Source organism: Phytophthora cinnamomi (genome assembly GCF_018691715.1).
Source record: "Phytophthora cinnamomi strain GKB4 chromosome Unknown Contig120, whole genome shotgun sequence".
In the NCBI taxonomy this organism is placed as follows: Eukaryota; Oomycota; class Peronosporomycetes; order Peronosporales; family Peronosporaceae; genus Phytophthora; species Phytophthora cinnamomi.
This window is the reverse complement of record NW_027151053.1, coordinates 779,505-796,535: the sequence shown is the minus strand read 5'-3', so window position 1 is coordinate 796,535 and position 17,031 is coordinate 779,505. Positions and strand designations below refer to the sequence as shown.

The 17,031-nt window shown below is 53.8% G+C and overlaps 1 protein-coding gene across 1 annotated transcript; it reads right to left on the bottom strand.

Annotated features, from left to right (window-relative positions):
- Nucleotides 1-2,827: 2,827 nt before the first annotated feature.
- Nucleotides 2,828-16,540, bottom strand: IUM83_09044 (uncharacterized protein; the record flags this gene model as incomplete). The annotated part of the gene is made up of 2 exons (XM_067933459.1): nucleotides 2,828-2,920; nucleotides 16,115-16,540. The coding sequence occupies 2 exons, from the start codon at nucleotides 16,538-16,540 to the stop codon at nucleotides 2,828-2,830; spliced, it is 519 nt and encodes a 172-aa protein (XP_067780983.1).
- Nucleotides 16,541-17,031: the final 491 nt, after the last annotated feature.

Below are 17,031 nucleotides of genomic sequence, written 5' to 3'. Positions count from 1 at the left end.
TCCCTTTGGCCCACTCCTTGTGCCAGATATCCCAGCACGTCATAGCCACCCCGCGCACGTTCCTTCGAGCCCGCATACATAGAAATATCGGTCCCAGATCATTGCAGTCGCCGCAGAAGTACGTCGTCGTAGCGGCGCGCTGCGTGCTGGTGCGCAGGGCGGAGCAGACCTTGCATGCACGCTGCCGTCGCTTCGCCTGCGTGCCTTCATTGCGCCACTCGTCCACCTGGCGCGCGGTGTGGACCGAAGGCGGGCCTACACCAACAGGGATGGGTTCGTAGTCGGGAGTGGCTGGCGGTAGCTGCGTCCCGAAGGTGTTGCCCTCGTACATGTCGGTAGGTTGAAGCTGGCAAAGCTGTAGGTGGAGCTTGATCATGTACTTGACATGCGTAAGTGGGCGCGACTCCTTGTTCTTGTGGTAGGCTTTATGGACAATGTATCCGTTGACCATCGCCAGGTCGATCAAGCCCAGCACCAGCGACTTGTAGTACTTCTTGAAGCGGAGCGCACGTTGCAGTGAGTAGCGCTGCAAGCGCAGTTGATCGTGAACATCCACGCCCCCATGAAGTCGTGATAATCTTTGACTACGCGGGGGCACGGCACCTCCACCTGCTCGGCGCCATCTTGCCGCCCGACTCTGTCAATAGCGGTGCTGCCACCCGTGCACAGGAAATGCACTGGTCGCGAGTCCCACCATCTGATAGCCGTCATGTTCGGAACGAGCTTCGACCGAGCAATCTTGAATGAGCCTCGCGGAATACTGGCTGGTCGCGTCTTCTTTTTATCAATGACTTGTTTACAGTAGCCTAGCCGGTTCGTCATTATAGTGCCCACACAGTAGAACCCCATCAGCAATAGCTGAATTGCTAAGGCGACAGACGTGTAGAAGCGGTCAACAACAACTAGCCGCATTCCTTGCTTCCGTGCCTCAGGTCCAAACACCTCCAGCAGGTTTCGCACGACTGCAGCAGGCCCGGACTTCATATCCGGTTTGTGCGCGTCACTGGCGTGTTGCTTTTTGCCGCAGTAAACTTCAAAACTGTCCATATGCAGCATAGTGGAGCACAATATTGGAATCAATAAGCTGCATAGTACAGCACAGTCTAATTGAAAAACCAAACACAAATCTTACCGGATGCAGTACGCGGTGACTGCACTGCACAACATAAACAGCTTCGTGCCCCATTTGTGCGGCTTGTCCTTCATGTAGACTCGCATCTTGTTGAAGAATAAACGACTAGGTAGAACATCTTCGTCAAAGGCCAAATGCGATGGCGCAACGTATCCTCGTGCGAATGTCCTTTGCAGAACCTCCACCACCTTCCTAATCTTCCACGCTCGGTCTGTTTGAGCCCTGGCATCGCTGTTCGAGTTGAAATGGAGATTGCGCGAAATCTCCATGAAGCGGTCGCGGGAAAGCACTGAACCAAAGCTGCCGCGAGAGATGGCCCCGACGTCAGTCGTCTTCCAGTGGTTGGCCAACTTCTCTCGATTCGGCGAAATGGTTCGCGCAACCAGTAAACCAATGAATCGACAGAGCTCGTGGGGCATGATCGGCTTCATCGTTTCCATATCATGCTGGATGTCGCGGCGTGTCTTGCGAGGTAGATCAGCATTGCGCCGTTGTTTCTTCCGGTACCGCTGGTAGGATTCATCAATCCGGTGCGGCAGCATCTCGCGATGATACTCGTTGGAGCACGCAGCAATGTGCTGCCACAGAACCACAGGCAAAAAGTAGAAGAAGAGTGCCACCGGAGAGTCACCATGCCGCAGCGCCTCAGCCGTCGGACCAGAGTAGCTTTGCCGCAACCCTGGATAGCTGCCAACGTCATCGACGGGCTCGTACGGAGCCATCATGTGCTGGTGGACGTCAGGTTCCACCACGTCCTCCCAGCCCGTTGATGTCATGCTACGCAATACCGGGTTCTTCAAATTCCCGGCAAGCACTTGGTCCTCGCCGTCGAAGCTTTCCAAGAAATTTTCTGCAAAAAGAACTTCAGCAGCAATCTCGGCCTCGATCTCTTCGGGGTCATCAGTAACATCTTCCGGTAAGCACCAAGCCGCCACGTCTTCATCAGATTCGTACTCGCCAGTTTCCACGTCGTCTTTCTCGGCCTCATCTCCTGATTCAATACTTCCATACTGACCACTAATGTTCGTTTCAATGGCATTCAGGTCGTCGTCGTTGTCTGCCAATAGCGCGTTTCCCCGCGCGGTGACTTCGGCTTCGTCGTCATCATCGTCTGCAGCAAACCAGGACCAACATAAGTAAGTATGCAGTATACAATGCAGGATATCGTACAGCATACCATACTACATAGGATGCAGCAGAATATACAGCATAGCATGCAGTATAATATTCATCATAACAGTGAGTATAAGATCAGCAAACCTTTCTCTTCATCTCTTGAGTCAGCGGGGGAAGCCGTATCGCCGTAGCTGTCTCCACAATGAGGAGACGTCGCAATGAGCTCCGTCGTGGTGGTGCGACAAGCACGTGTGGGCGTTCTTGGCAACGCACCGGATGCCGCGTCAAGAGAGCGTCTTGCCGATCGTCGAGCAGCTCGCTTCCCGGGTGCAGCGCCTCGAACAGAGGTTGGCGGCGTAGCCGGAGGGGCCGATGGCGTCGCCTCCGCCGCAGTTGAGCCGTCACGGCCAGCAACAGCTTGACCAGCGCCTTGAGGTGCTTGAGCCGCAGTTTGAGCAGCTTCGACGGGAATAACAGCAAGTTGGGGCGATGTGGGAACTCGCGCTGATGCGGAAGCGCGTGCGCGAGCAGCGGGCACTTGTTCGCGAGATGGTGCAGCTTCGATCTCAGCGCTATAGTTCAGCCGAACAACCTCGGCGGCAGCAGCCAGTTGGGCGTCTCCAGGGGCACCAGGTACAGCAGGTGTGGGAACACGTGCGGTGTTCCGCAGCACTACGTATAATGCCCACAAGACGTTAGAGCAGTTTCAACAGCAATAATGAAATAAAGACATACCGTTTGCGTAGTATTCCAGCACAGCTTCCTCCCCGCGGAAGAAATGCACGCCTTCCTTTTCGCTCAACTCGCATCCTGGCCGAATGTAGTAGTAGCGATCGTCAAGGCTGCGCCTCGGGGGCGGTTTGCGCGTCCGGCCTTGAGCCTTGAGCTCACGCCACACCGACTTGAACGATAGGTCGCGCGCCGTCACCTCGCAGTCCCGCAGGATCTTGCCTCTCGGCTTCACCATCTTCCCGTAGTCGACTTGAGCCCTCCGCGCGTAAATTCTCGAATGAGGCAGATTCTGAAAAGGCGGGGGAGTGGTCCAAGCGATTGCAGACCAGTCGTTGGGTGGAGTGTCACACAAAATCTCGTAGAGCTGATGCAAGTCAAGGACAGTCCTTGCTACCCACCATAACTAATAATCCGAATTTTGAAAAACACTTGTCGTTGTCCGTGTGCAAATAAAAAGGCGGGTACAGAAAATAAACAACACCTTATCTTAAAGTTTGTATACCCTTGTTGCGGGGGAAAGGACACCAATACAAATTTCAAGTCAAAAATCGCTTAAACTGCATATATGCAGTTTAAGCCTTCAAATCTATGCTGCATTATGCAGCATCCGGTTTGGAGGGGTTAATATATTTGAGTAAAAGTGTAGGTATATGTACCAGAATGCAATGTATTTGTTGATAATGCTGAACAATGAACCGCGAAGGTATTTCGCCAGTAGTGTTCCGAATCGTGAAGTTGCATGAGGCTAACGACCTACATGTACGAGACAGCGACTAAGATGTTTTCACCAGTAGCGTGTAGTTTCGAGCGACATCCAGTCTGGAGAACCAGATCGCTCAGATCGCTTCAACGGAGGGAACATCATCTCAGAGCGTTCAACAAAATGGCTGACACCTTGCGAACCTTGCAATGGGTTCGAAAATTAGCGCACAACGAGCGCCAAACACAGTGGAGGTCCTCAACCCCCAGTGGAAAGCTGCTGCAGCTCATACCCAGAATGATGTGGATATTGGATAGCCCGAACCTTAACTGGAGGATCTTGGGAACCCGCAAACGCCACGGTGTAAGTCATGGCGCAACTCTAGGTTGGGCCGGGTGATACGGCTAGAGTTTTGGTAGACAACGGAAGATAAAGAGACTTCTGCTGGTACGGACTGGGAATTTCAAGCGGAGAGTGAAAATAGCTTTTCAGCAGACGGAGTAAAAGATGAAACCAACGTAGGAGCATGTAGGAGGAGGAGGCTGGTTAGTTTCAGATTTCCTCCAAGCTTTTAAATCCCCCTGCTTCAAGCCTACAGCCCTCAGCACTCCGGATAATGGTTCGCCTGACGTCGCGCTCATACTTACACCTGATGCCGGACCTACAGGACGGCGAGTACGATCAACCGTTCTACGCCAGGGTCATCCGGCTGGATCCAACCAACGTGTGGTTTCGTAGCCTTGATGGAGGCGAAGGAAATAGGCAACGACAGGTGGTCGAGGAACACGTAGTTACTGCACGCGAAGTGGATAAAGCGGGGAGAAAGTCGTTCCTGAGGAGTGTGGTTTCGGCGCATGTTGCTCAACAAGTTCACTATGGGCAGGTTGTGGCGGTTACCGGCGATCATTTAGTGATTCAATCTGGTGGAGAGCAAATTGAGGCAGCGGTGGATGCACTTTCCAGGGTAGCACCTATTGTCACCCTTCTCCTAGAACACGTCCGGTTCAACTGCGAAGATTGGGCCAGCTCAGAGATCAAGGCGGTAGAAACTGAAATTCTCGACAGAGTCCTAGGCAGAGATGGTACCGCCGCTTCAAACGAAATATCAACCGTGCTGGCAGACCTACTGACGGAGGATTGCTATCCTCCACTGAGGAAGGTCTGTCGATGGATCGACCCGCGGTCAGGCCGGCAGACTCGTGCGTCGTATTTCGGTCATTTTGCTGTCCTCCACCCTCGCTGTAACGGGGTTACACGCACAAGTGGCTGCAAGCCACTTGTGAATTTAACAGATAGGTTATCTGTTAAAAGTTTTGGATACTTCCTCACCTTGGTGTAAGACACACCAATGGATACATTGAAGTGGACCACCACAGTGAGTGGTCCACACATACACAAAAGATCCTATTGGTAGAAAGCAGCATCTTTCTACCAATCAGAGTCATGCATATTAGCGGGGCTCTGACAGCCAGCCGCTGCCAACCCTTTCATAGATGATAAACAGTTTTTAGCAGATTTTAGAGGAAGATCAATTTACAAGCAATACAGTTCTCATTTTACCTAATCTAAGTCACTTGGAGTCTTGTCTAAAGTTAACTTATATTTGTGTATTCAAATATAATTAACCTAAGTAATTACTAAGTACTTACGCTTCCTCAAACACGTTGCGCAACGTGTATGCTAAAGTAGTGAGTCAAGTTAGACCCACTACACCTGGTAGCACTTTGTAGTCCGTCCAACGACCGACTGCTTGACGTTCGTACGCGGTGTACGAACGCGGAGCCGAGAACCACATGAGCACGGAGGTGCCCATGGAAGCTCCAACACGCCTGCAACGCATGTTGCACGCGCTGACTGCCCCCACCTGTCTGACCCAGAGTGGGAGGCCCTCGAACGACTGTCAACAGTCATTGGAGAAGCGGCGATAGCTACAATGCTGCGTACGCTATCGCCGACGGAGCAACATGGTGTTGCTCTGGGGTTCATCATGAAGGAACAGCGTGACGCTGCTTCCTCAGTGACGGCGTCGTCAGGGACGACACCGCGTGCTCAACCATTAAAGTTGAGCGTAAGCAATTACGTGGGAAGAGAGGGCGAGCCTCTCCTCCGATGGCTTGTCGAGCTCGACACAGCCATAGCGGCTCGACGCATCGTCGACCCGCTGTCGAAGGTCGCGTTCGCCATGTCCTGCCTTGGCGGACGCGCAAGGAGTTGGGCGTACGGGCGCCGACTCTCCGATCCTACGTGCTTCAGCACGTACGAAGTATTCAAAGAGGAGCTCAGACAAGCGTTTGAGCCCCCGCAAATCGAGTTCCGGTCGAGGGCGGAGTTCCTCGACCTTCAGCAGGGTAAGCATGACGTTCATGCTTACGCGCAGCGCGCACGATACTTGGTTTCAAATATCGTGACCAATCCAATTGACGAGGCGACTAAGGTCGTCACGTTCATGAAGGGACTTAGAGATGGGCCCGTGAAGACCTATCTCTTCCGAGAGTACCCGAGTACTCTCGAAGCTGCGATTACTCTCGCAATGCAAGAAGAGTTTAGCCTGCGGCAGGCTAAACTGCATGTGAACGTGCCGAGGCCGCAACCGCGCCCGGTAGCGAGGCCGGGAGGTCCGGAAACAATGGACCTCTCGAATGCAACGGCTGCTGGTTACCAGCAGCAGGGAGGCAACGTGCGATGCTTCCGTTGCGGAAGGATCGGTCACTTTGCACGGGAGTGTACAGCTCCCATGCCCCCTGGAGGTGGCCGTCGTGGCGATGCTAGGCATCGCCGCGGACCAACAAAAAAACGCGAACATCCAGTAGACGCGGGGCGCCCTACTGGTAATGCAGTCGCGCGTGCCGACATCGGGCACGCGACACTGAGGACTGCAGCCCCCAGTGAGACCAGATCTCACTGCAAGAAACAAGATGACAGGCCGAACCTAGTCATCTTGAAGGTTTACTCGAAGAGAGCGAGTGACTCTCTTCTAGCTTTGGTAGATTCAGGCGCGTCGAACAACTTTGTTCGACTACGAAGCCTGTCGAGACTTGACTTCGAGGAGGTAAATGTACCTCGAAGTCTTCTGGAGGTACGACTGGCAACAGGTGCCATCGTGAAGACCGAGAAGCGCGTCGTGAACGTGCGTTTCTCGTACAAACAACGAATGTTTGTCGAACGCTTTATCGTCCTGGACCTGGACGATAAGTTCGACGTGGTAATGGGCATGCCGTGGCTTGCACGGCATGATCCGGTGATAGACTGGAAGAAGCGCACGCTCGTGCGCTTCGGACGCGACAGCGGAACAGAGAGCGATGGCCCTGTTACCGCAGCGCACGCACCAGCAGGTGCGCACGACTTACCAGTCGAGACAGCGCTTAATGCTGCTGTCCCGGAGTGCCCAAGGGGTGCGCGAGGATGCGCGCAAGTGGGACCAACGTCGGCGGTGCTGCCGATGTCAGAAGAAATAGATGGGTTGGTTCCGGGAACCAACACTCGCGTTCAAGTACGCGTGGGACAGTCCCTGACCCGAAGAGGTCAGGTCGACAACGACGCGTCGGCTCCGGGAGTCGACGCACCCTCGGTGATGAGGGGCTCCGCCAATAGCTGGCGTCGAGGTGACGAAGGCGTGTCAACTCCGGGAGTTGACGCTGCAAACTGTGCGGACGGTTGCAAACGTACCGCACTGACGCAATTTGCACGCTGTCGTGCAGCCGGGCTGCACGACGAAGCGCCATGCGATCAGGCCGGGCTTGATACCGCGCGCCCGCGGACGGGGTCCGCCGGCGAACAACTGTCCACGGCCGGGCCTGGACCAGAAGAACAACTGTGCGGAGCCCGGCTCCGCACAACAAGGAGACGGCGCAAGCGGAAAACGCTGCGCAAGTCTCGGTCCGGGACCGAGACGCAACAAGAGCAGTCTGATGGGCAGACTGCGGCGGTGACGCCGAATGTCAAGACGCTAAGCGTCTTGACGCGCACCGATACTGGATTCCAGTATCGAGAGATGGAACTCGCTAGTCCTCCGACGATGGCGTCGGAGTTGACTTCGCTCCCAGCCATGAGCTGGAAGCGCTTCACGCGCGACCTGCACGATGGACGCATCGAGCAGGTCTGCGTTCTTTCGGACAGCGAAAGAACGGAGAGCGAGAGCGAAGAGCTGAGGCAGCTCTTCATGGGAAGTACCACTGAGAGTGAAGACACTCTCAGTGCGAAGACGAAGCGAGAGCGCTTCGAGGAACAAGGCTGGGACTCGCTGAAGTCGAGTCCCTATTACGAACTGTTGAGGGAGTACAAAGACGTACTCCCGCAAGAGATTCCTGCGGAGCTTCCGCAGGATAAGGGTATTCAGCACGAGATTGATCTCGTGCCGGGCACGAACTACTGTGTCACGCGGCAGTGGCCACTGCCGCGAGAGCAAGTAAAAGCGATTGACGACTTCTTTGAAAGTCGTCGCAAAGCAGGACAAGTGCGGGAATCAAAGTCCCCGCACAGTGCTCCGAGTTCTGTGTCAAGAAGCCACAGGGCGGATGGCACATCGTTCATGCGTATAACAAGCTGAACGATGCGACAGTACCGGCGCAGACGCCGATACCGCGAAAAGATGTTATCATCGATTCGATGGCCGGGAGCACCGTTTACAGTGCTCTCGACATGCGAGATGGATTCTATCAGATCCTAATGCGTGAGAGCGATATCCCTCTCACGGTAGTGAGCACGCCAAGCGGCATGCTCTGGGAATGGCTAGTAATGCCACAGGGGCTTAAGAATGCCCCTGCGACTTTCAACAGGTGCGTGACGCACTTGTTGCGCTCGGTGCGCGACTTCGCACCGAGCTACTTCGATGATGTGTTCATCCACAGCCGGGCTGTGGACGGGAAGACCGACGTAGAGATGCACAGGGTGCATCTCCGGAAGCTACTTGAGCTTATGCGAAAGCATAAGCTCTACGCGAACCTGAAGAAGTGTATCTTCGGGGCGAGCGAGATACCCGTCCTCGGGTGTCTCGTAGGGAAGAATGGTGTTCGCCCTGACCCGGAAAAGGTCAGAGTGATCAATGAATGGCCAACGCCTTCAAGTGTCAAGGAACTGAGGCAGTTCCTTGGCTTGGCCACGTACTTGTGCAAGTACGTGGAGGATTACGCGGGCAAGATCCACCCGCTGTCACAACTCTTAAGAAAGAAGCTGTGTGGAATTGGACACCCGATTGCCAAAAGGCATTCGATGTAGTCAAGCGGGGCTTGACTGAGGCGCCGATCTTGACAGTGGCTGACCAAGATCGCCCATTTCACGTAGTGTGTGACGCATCCGATTTCGCGATCGGATGCGCGTTGATGCAGCACGATCACGAGGGCCGTGATCGTGTCGTCTACTACCAATCGCGTCAGCTAAAGCCAGCTGAGCGCAACTATCCGGTGCATGACAAGGAACTCCTTGCCATGAAGTATGCACTCGCAAAGTTCCGAGTGTATTTGCTTAGAAGTAGACCATTTGTGGTCTACACCGATCATGCATCACTGCGCACCGCAGTGAAGTCGCCACACATATCACAAAGAATGGCGAGATGGCTCTCATTCTTTGCGGAGTATAACTTCCGGGTCGAATACAAACCCGGAAGATTGAATGTAGTGGCCGACGCGTTATCACGTCGGCCGGACTATGCAGAAGCTGTTGACGTCAATGCCATTGACGCCATGCGATCGAGCAAACCCACATCATCTCTGTTGGATGATGTGAAGGCCGCGTACGCGCACGACGCGGACGCGAAGCTCTTGCTGGCCTATGGCACAGCGCCTTCTGACAAGTCCCGTCAGAAGCTGCCCAAGCACCTTCGAGCGCGTGCACACCGCTTTCGTGTGCACGACGGACTACTGCTTTACAATGCAGTCGACGACAACGCGGATCGCGTTGTCGTGCCGAATGACCATGACCTGCGACTCAGGATCATGTACGAGTATCATGATGCCCCGACTGCGGGACATCTCGGACGTGAGAAGACTTACGTCCTTCTCACTCGCGACTTCTACTGGCACCACCAGTATAAGTGGGTGCGCAAGTACATCCGTGCTTGCGAGGTATGCCAACGCGTAAAGCCTGCGCCATTCGCGCAGGCTCCACTGCAATCACTACCGACTCCGTCGGAGTTTTGGAAGTCCATGTCTTTGGACTTCATCTTTGGTCTTCCCCCGGATAGCGGAGGGAACACCGGTGTTGTGGTCTTTGTAGACCGCTTCAGCAAGATGGTACATCTTGCTGCGGTGCCGGTAGAAGTGACCGCGAAGCAGACGGCCCGTCTGCTCGTCGACATAGTGTTCAAACACCATGGCATGCCGACCGACATCGTGTCGGACAGAGACCCGCGCTTCACAGCGCACCTGTGGCAAGAAGTGTTTACACTTCTTGGGAGCCAGCTTTCCATGTCGACGGCGGATCATCCGCAGACGGACGGTCAAACCGAGCGCGTGAATCGCGTGCTCGTCGATATGTTGAAGAGCTACGCTCACTCGTTCCAATACTGGAGCGAGTGCTTATCGACGGCAGAGTTTGCCATCAACAACTCAGTGCATGCCTCGACCGGGCATACACCGTTCTACGTGAATACCATGCGGCATCCACGCCTACCGAGTTTACTCGGAGTGATGGCTCCCACTTTAAGTGGGGGAGGATCTACGACTGCAATACAGCAGCCGCAGAAAACCGCTGACACTTGCACAGTGTCAGCTGCAACAATGGACAAACCACATGAGTCTGCGCAGGGCGCAGACTCCTCCAACAACAAGGACAAAGACCACGGGTCTGCGCAGGGCGCAGACACCGCGAAGAACCACGCAGAGGCCGGGCCTCTAGCGGAGAGCGAGCTGAATGACTTCAGCTCGGATGCAATCAGTTTCATCACCAAAAGACAAGCCGTGATTCGGTTTGTCCAAGACACAATAGCAGCTTCTGTTGATCAACAGAAGCTGAACGCAGACAATGCGGGCAGAGGCAACACAAATGAATTTAAAGTTGGTTCATTAGTTTTGTTAGCTACGCAAAACCTGCCTAGACATGCGGTTTCGGACTTCGGAGCAAGCAAGCTTGCTCCGCGCTTCATCGGGCCATTCACTGTGTTGGCACGGCATGGCAACGCATACACGCTAGACATACCGTCTAGCATGCGCCTCCATCCGACCTTTTACGTCGGACGGCTGAAGCCATACCTGCAGCACGAGCCATCTAGCTCGGCTGACCCGAAGCCTCGGCAGGAGCCGAGGCAGAAGCGGAGGACTTGGCCTCGGCGACGAGCAGCCTCTCCTCCAGCGCGCGGACGCGCTGGAGCAACCCTTCATCTGGGTCCCCAGCTCGACCTGGATATTCGAGGCGGTCTGCGAGACCGCCGCGACTTGGGCCTTCTGGTTCGCCAGCTCCTGTTTCAGGGCGGCGAACTCAGCGCCCTGCAGACGCTCCACGGCGGTCAGCCGGTCGTGGAGAGGCGCATACTGATCAGCACGGGGCTGATCATACCCGGGGCGTGTTCCCACCCCCGCCACCGCCGATCCGTGACGCCCGCGGCTCAACCCGCTGGATTGTTGAGCGGATTGTTGACCATAGTATCCCGAAAACGAACCCTCAAGGGGCTCGTTTTCGTATTCGTTGGAGAGGATTTCCTCCCCATCGAGATACATGGGAGCCGCGGAACGTCTTGCTGGAGGACGTTCCGGAAATGGTGAGGGCGTACGAGGAGCAGTACGCGCTGGCACAGCGGAAGTAACACGAGCGCTGCGATCATCGCCAGCGCCCGAACCCTCACGTGCTAAGAACTTAGCACGGAGCCCTTTGAGACTCTCTGGCACACGGAACGACGTGTACCCGTTCAAGTCGCGGTCGCTCAAGCGGACCGCGCCTGGGAAGCACTTCGTGCACTGAAAGCCCTCGGGCACAGCGCACGGCACATTTGCCTCCTCAGCAGCAACATGAAGTTGCTCCAGCTTTCCACGCTTCGAGTACGTCTCGAAGCGATCACGCGCTTGCTTAATCCGATCACGGTAAGCACTCGACCTCTTGTTGAAGTTCTCAACAAAGGCGTTCCAGCTTTGACAAAGTGCCTGCCATTCTGGCACTTTGCTGCGAGAAGAGGTCTTCTTGCTTTGAAACCATCGGAGCTCATGGAAGAGTCCGATGTAATAATCGCGCCTTTGATGCGTCTCCGCATCAAAGTGCAGTTCGGCAGCCACAGCGTCATCCTTGATGGCGCTGCATACGTACAGCGGCACCTCATTCGGAGGTACCGAGTTCCCATACCGGTCCGCGATCTCGGACGCGGACGGCATCCATGGATCGCGCGGTGCAGGTGCAGCGCGCGGAGAGCCTTGAGCTTTGACATCACGCGCTGCAGCAGCAGCGCGCGGAGTACTGAGAGCCCCAGCGGAAGCGAGTGGGGTATCGCTCTCAGTACGCGAACGCTTCGAACTCGAAGCGTCCGATTCGTCCCCTTCACGCGGGCGAACGTTCTTGGCGTGAGGGTCGAGCGATTCGCTCGACACTGAGTCTTTACGCTTTGAGGGCGAGTCCTCCTCGCCCTCCATGTCTTCATCGTCGTCGTCGAAGTCGACGGCGTCGCCGTACTTCGCCTTCTGTAGTCGTCGATGGAGAGATGACTCCCCACCGACTTTGCGGACTTCTTCTGAGGCGCGCTCATCGTTGAATGAGCGCGGATTTCTTCTCCAAACGCGGAGAATTGACGAGTGGTCAATTCCGAAGATTGACGTGCGGAGACCCCGCGCGTCTAACCTTAAGGGGGGGGTGGTGTAACGGGGTTACACGCACAAGTGGCTGCAAGCCACTTGTGAATTTAACGGATAGGTTATCTGTTAAAAGTTTTAGATACTTCCTCACCTTGGTGTAAGACACACCAATGGATACATTGAAGTGGGTCACCACAATTAGTGGTCCACACATACCCAAAGATCCTATTGGTAGAAAGCAGCATCTTTCTACCAATCAGAAACATGCATATTAGCGGGGCTCTGACAGCCAGCCGCTGTCAACCCTTTCATAGACGATAAACAGTTTTTAGCAGATTTTAGAGGAAGATCAATTTACAACAATACAGTTCTCATTTTACCTAATCTAAGTCACTTGGAATCCTTTCTTACTGAACTTATATTTGTGTATTCAAATATAATTAACCTAAGTAATTACTAAGTACTTACGCTTCCTCATACACGTTGCGCAACGTGTAAGCTAAAGTAGTGAGTCAAGTTAGACCCACCACAAAACCGGTAAAAACTTCAACCGTGGCTCTATTAGCCAGAGAGGCCACCGGTGAGTGGTTCATGTTAGCTTGAACTAATGGCACCAAGTACATCCAATCATGGTGCGAGATACGGTACTCGAGTATCATAGTGCGTAGGACTTGCAAAATATCTCTTTTTGGACGCTCCACCGAGCCATTTACCCACGGACAGTATGCAACGGCAACGTTTTGCTGGCACTTCAGTCGTTTGCATAGTTCGGTCATCACGTTATTCTTAAAGTGCGATCCGTTGTCACTGAGCCACTGCGAAGGGATACCGAAACGGCTGTGCCACCCCAGCAGTCCTTCTACCGTAACTTCACTAGTCGGAGTATCACAGGGTACAAGTTCACAGAAATGGCTAAAATTGTCCTTCATGACCAACAGGTACTTGCATGTACCAAACTCATCTCCAAGATAGAGGAAATCGAAATGTAGGGCTTCATTGCGTGTGTCAGCTCGGTATAGTTCGCCCCAGGGTCGCGGGATAATCTTACCCCCCTTTTGCATGTAGACACAGCAAGCAAGACCACAGGAATCGCCGCACGATCTTGGCCAGGCCATCAATGGTAAATACACGTTGAAGGTGGTTCATCACTACAGCCTCACCACGGTGACCCTGCGCCCCACTGTGCGCAATAATCAACAGGCGTTGCACGAGCTAATTTGCGGCCGTAGGAATCCAAATAGTACCTCCACACCATAGCACATTGTTGCTATCTCGCGTACCACCAGTCGGGGCAAAGCCAGCATGCGCAGCTTGCGTCGCAGCAATTTCCGTCAACGTTGGCCAGGTAAATCCGTCCTGGTCCAGCGGACGCAGCAGCGGTCGACGCTGAGCACGGGGTTGCAGCCGCGTAACTCGTTTGAAAGTAGTCGTAGTTGTAGGGGAACTACCTCCCCACCGACTAATCAAATCTGCCCATAAGTTGTTTGGCCCTCCAATATGTACGATAGTATAGCGAAATTTCATGAGTTTGACAGACCAACGAAGCCGTTTTCCTCTAACGTGCTTCTTAATTCCCTGGCCAGGTGCAAATCATGGATGAGGTGGCGGTGGTCACGAAAGACCTTGAAACCACCGGGCCTCTGTAGTATGTAGTCCAGGTCTTCGCAAGAAAGACCAATGGGATAACCTTCTTTTTCGATCACACTCCAATATTTTTGAGCACCATGGAAGGCGCCACCTTTGCAGATCCGTAGTTCGTGAGCTTGGTCCGTGACAGTCACTCCAGATTTCCATACGGCCACTTGCGTGAGGATGGATGCCCATCTTTCATCGCTAGCATCTACAAACAGGCATAACGTCGCGCCGTCACGAGGGTATACGAGCTGCCAGACTGCTGCAGCAGCGTCTTCACCTGGTTGAAGCTGTTCGTCTCTTTTTCAGTGGGATCTACGGCAATCCCCGAAGCCACACGCTTCGGCTTGCGTTTTCCTTTCAACGCCACATCTAGACACTGCTGTAGGGGCTGGATGACGCGTGCATAGTCTATGAGGGAGTCGCGCAGCCAATTCGTTGCACAGATGAACTGTTGAAGTTGCCCCGCCGTCCGTGGCTGTGGCATCGCTGTGAGGCCTTCGATCCGCTTCGGGTCGTGACGAATACCATTTTGGTCAATCACTTTCCCACACCACGTCACTGATTGTTGGTAGAGCGAAGACTTCTTCAAACTCAGCTTCAGTCCAAACTGGTGTACCAGGTCAAACAGTTTCTCAAGTACCAACAGGTAATCGTCGACTGTATCCGCAAAAAGTAGTAAATCGTCGATCCAGAGGAGTAAATATTCATGCAGCAGTTCCGCAAAACAATTCTCCATCGACACCTGAAAATTGAGTGCTGAGTCGCAACTTCCTTGCATGACACGGGCTGGCGTGAACACGCCCTCATCCGTCATGTAGGCTAGCATTTCACGGCTCTCCTCCGCCACATCAAGCTGCCAGAAGCTCCGAATAAAGTCAAACAAACCGTAGTGCTTTTTTCCTCGCGCCCTCTCTAGCTTCGTCTTGAGATTAGGCATAAGACCAGCAATTGCTTCAGTCGTTACATTTAGAGGCTTGTATTCGACAGCCTGGCGGAATTCATCTGCTTTCGGTTTCCGAAAAGGTAGTGCTGCACACGCCCACCTGCTACTAGGGTTTTTGTACACCCACCCCAGTTCCACCAATGTCCTGTTAAACTCCCGGAGGAATGCACTCTGTAGTGGTGCGTACTAACGCGCTTTGCATCGGAATGGCTTTGCATTGTCTTTTAATCGCAGCTTGTACGGCGGGACATTTGCAGGCGGATCATCGCGCAAAACTAAGCGCCAAATATCGTGCTTCAGCGCAATGCGTCTTAAATCATCCACGAATTCCACCGGAAAACCATTCTCCAGTGCTGCTTCAACTAGAAGTTCTACCACCGCACAAATCTCAGCATCATAGCTGAGTCCAGATCGGGCATCATTCTCAGTGACGAAAGGATCATCGTCTTGCTCCAGTCGGTTGCCCGCCAGTTGTTCCAACTGACGGCTTACATTAATACCCAGCGAGAGCAACACATCATTGCCCACAATGAACTCGTCCTCATTCTCTTCAATAATGAGGCAAGTGACAGGGTCAGCCGGTTCCACAGGGCCTGCAGCAGTATGTAGCCGGATATGCATTTCAACAGACTCGCGAGCCTCCACATCATGCCCGCCGATGGCTTTGCCAACGACCGGCCTCTTCAACGTCTCAGCCTGCACGCCAGTGCACAGCCGAGCGAGCTCCACAAAGTTTTTGCGACTAATCAAACACCAGTCAGAGCCAGTGTCTGCACAGTAGCTCAAGGACATCGTTCAATTTGATGGTATGCACACCACCAAGGCGCTCCTTGATACGCTTCATCCGCGTTTTGTCCGGGCGGTTCGAGTGAAACTTTCGGGGTAGTTCCTTTTTTACCCTCTAGGGTAGCCGCAGGACATGACGCAACGTGATGCGCACCACCGCACATAAGACAGCCATCTCTTGGCACGGCCGGTCGCACTTTTTCCGTCGGCACCTTTGCTGCCGTTCTCACTACGCGATTTGCTCCGCCACCGCGAGTCTCTTGCGGCCCATGATGACCACTGTCAGGCGTGTTCGTTGGGCCTTTACGACCCTGCAGTCTAGGTATTTTTTCAGCCCTGGCAAATGGATCATCATAGCGGACACGCTTGCGACGCAGGAAATCGCGATCCTGCTCGAGAGCTTTCGCTAGGATCAAATCATACAACTTGCATTCGTCTGTGAGCGCAGCCGGTGCTTGGAAACGAATTGCATTCTTCACATCCGGCTTCAGCTCATATGGCGACAAAGATTCGATCAAAAGCTTGCACTTCTCTTTCGAGCCGTGCTCACCCTCGAAACAAACTACGACGCCGTTCTCCTCCATGAGTTGGTTGCATTGCACGAAATATTTGGGCACACGCTCGCTCATATCCGACTCAGGCATGTCAAGCCCCAGCTTTTTGCTGAACAGATGATCAACATCTGGGAGCGTGTCATTCTTCACCCGCTGGAGAATAGCCTGGACTTCCGACATAATACGGTCGTCCGTCACATCGTCCTTGGACAGGCCTCCCAGCGGTAAGTGCATAGAGCACGCAGCAACTTTTCGTCAATAGTGCTCTTACCGGTCTCCTTCAGTCGTTCGTAGAGCTCCATGTCACCCTTGCTACGAGCTCGTACGCTTTCTTCATACTCAGTACGGGCTTTCGTCCACTCGATTAAAGCCGAGGGACATCGACGTGATTCGAGGCGCGACCACCGGAATGAGCAGCGAGACACCCACCGCACTGGTCTCCGCTACATCGACGGACTCGTCTTCAGTTGTATTGCCTCTGTGTACCTTCATCGCGTGAACGCTGGTTCACTACAGTCGACTTTGTAGTACGTCCACGAGATGAAAACGGTAGACAGTGTTGGGGAAGCTGGCACTTCCGTAAGTTGTTGTTGCAAAGTGTATTGCTTAGTAGGAAGCAAAAGGAAAAGTGAATAACTAGGAGGTTTGGAAATTCCTCCACTCGCTACTGCGCAGAGGAAGCTCTTCTGTGCATCATGGTTCTCTTCGAGGCATGGCTTAAAGCA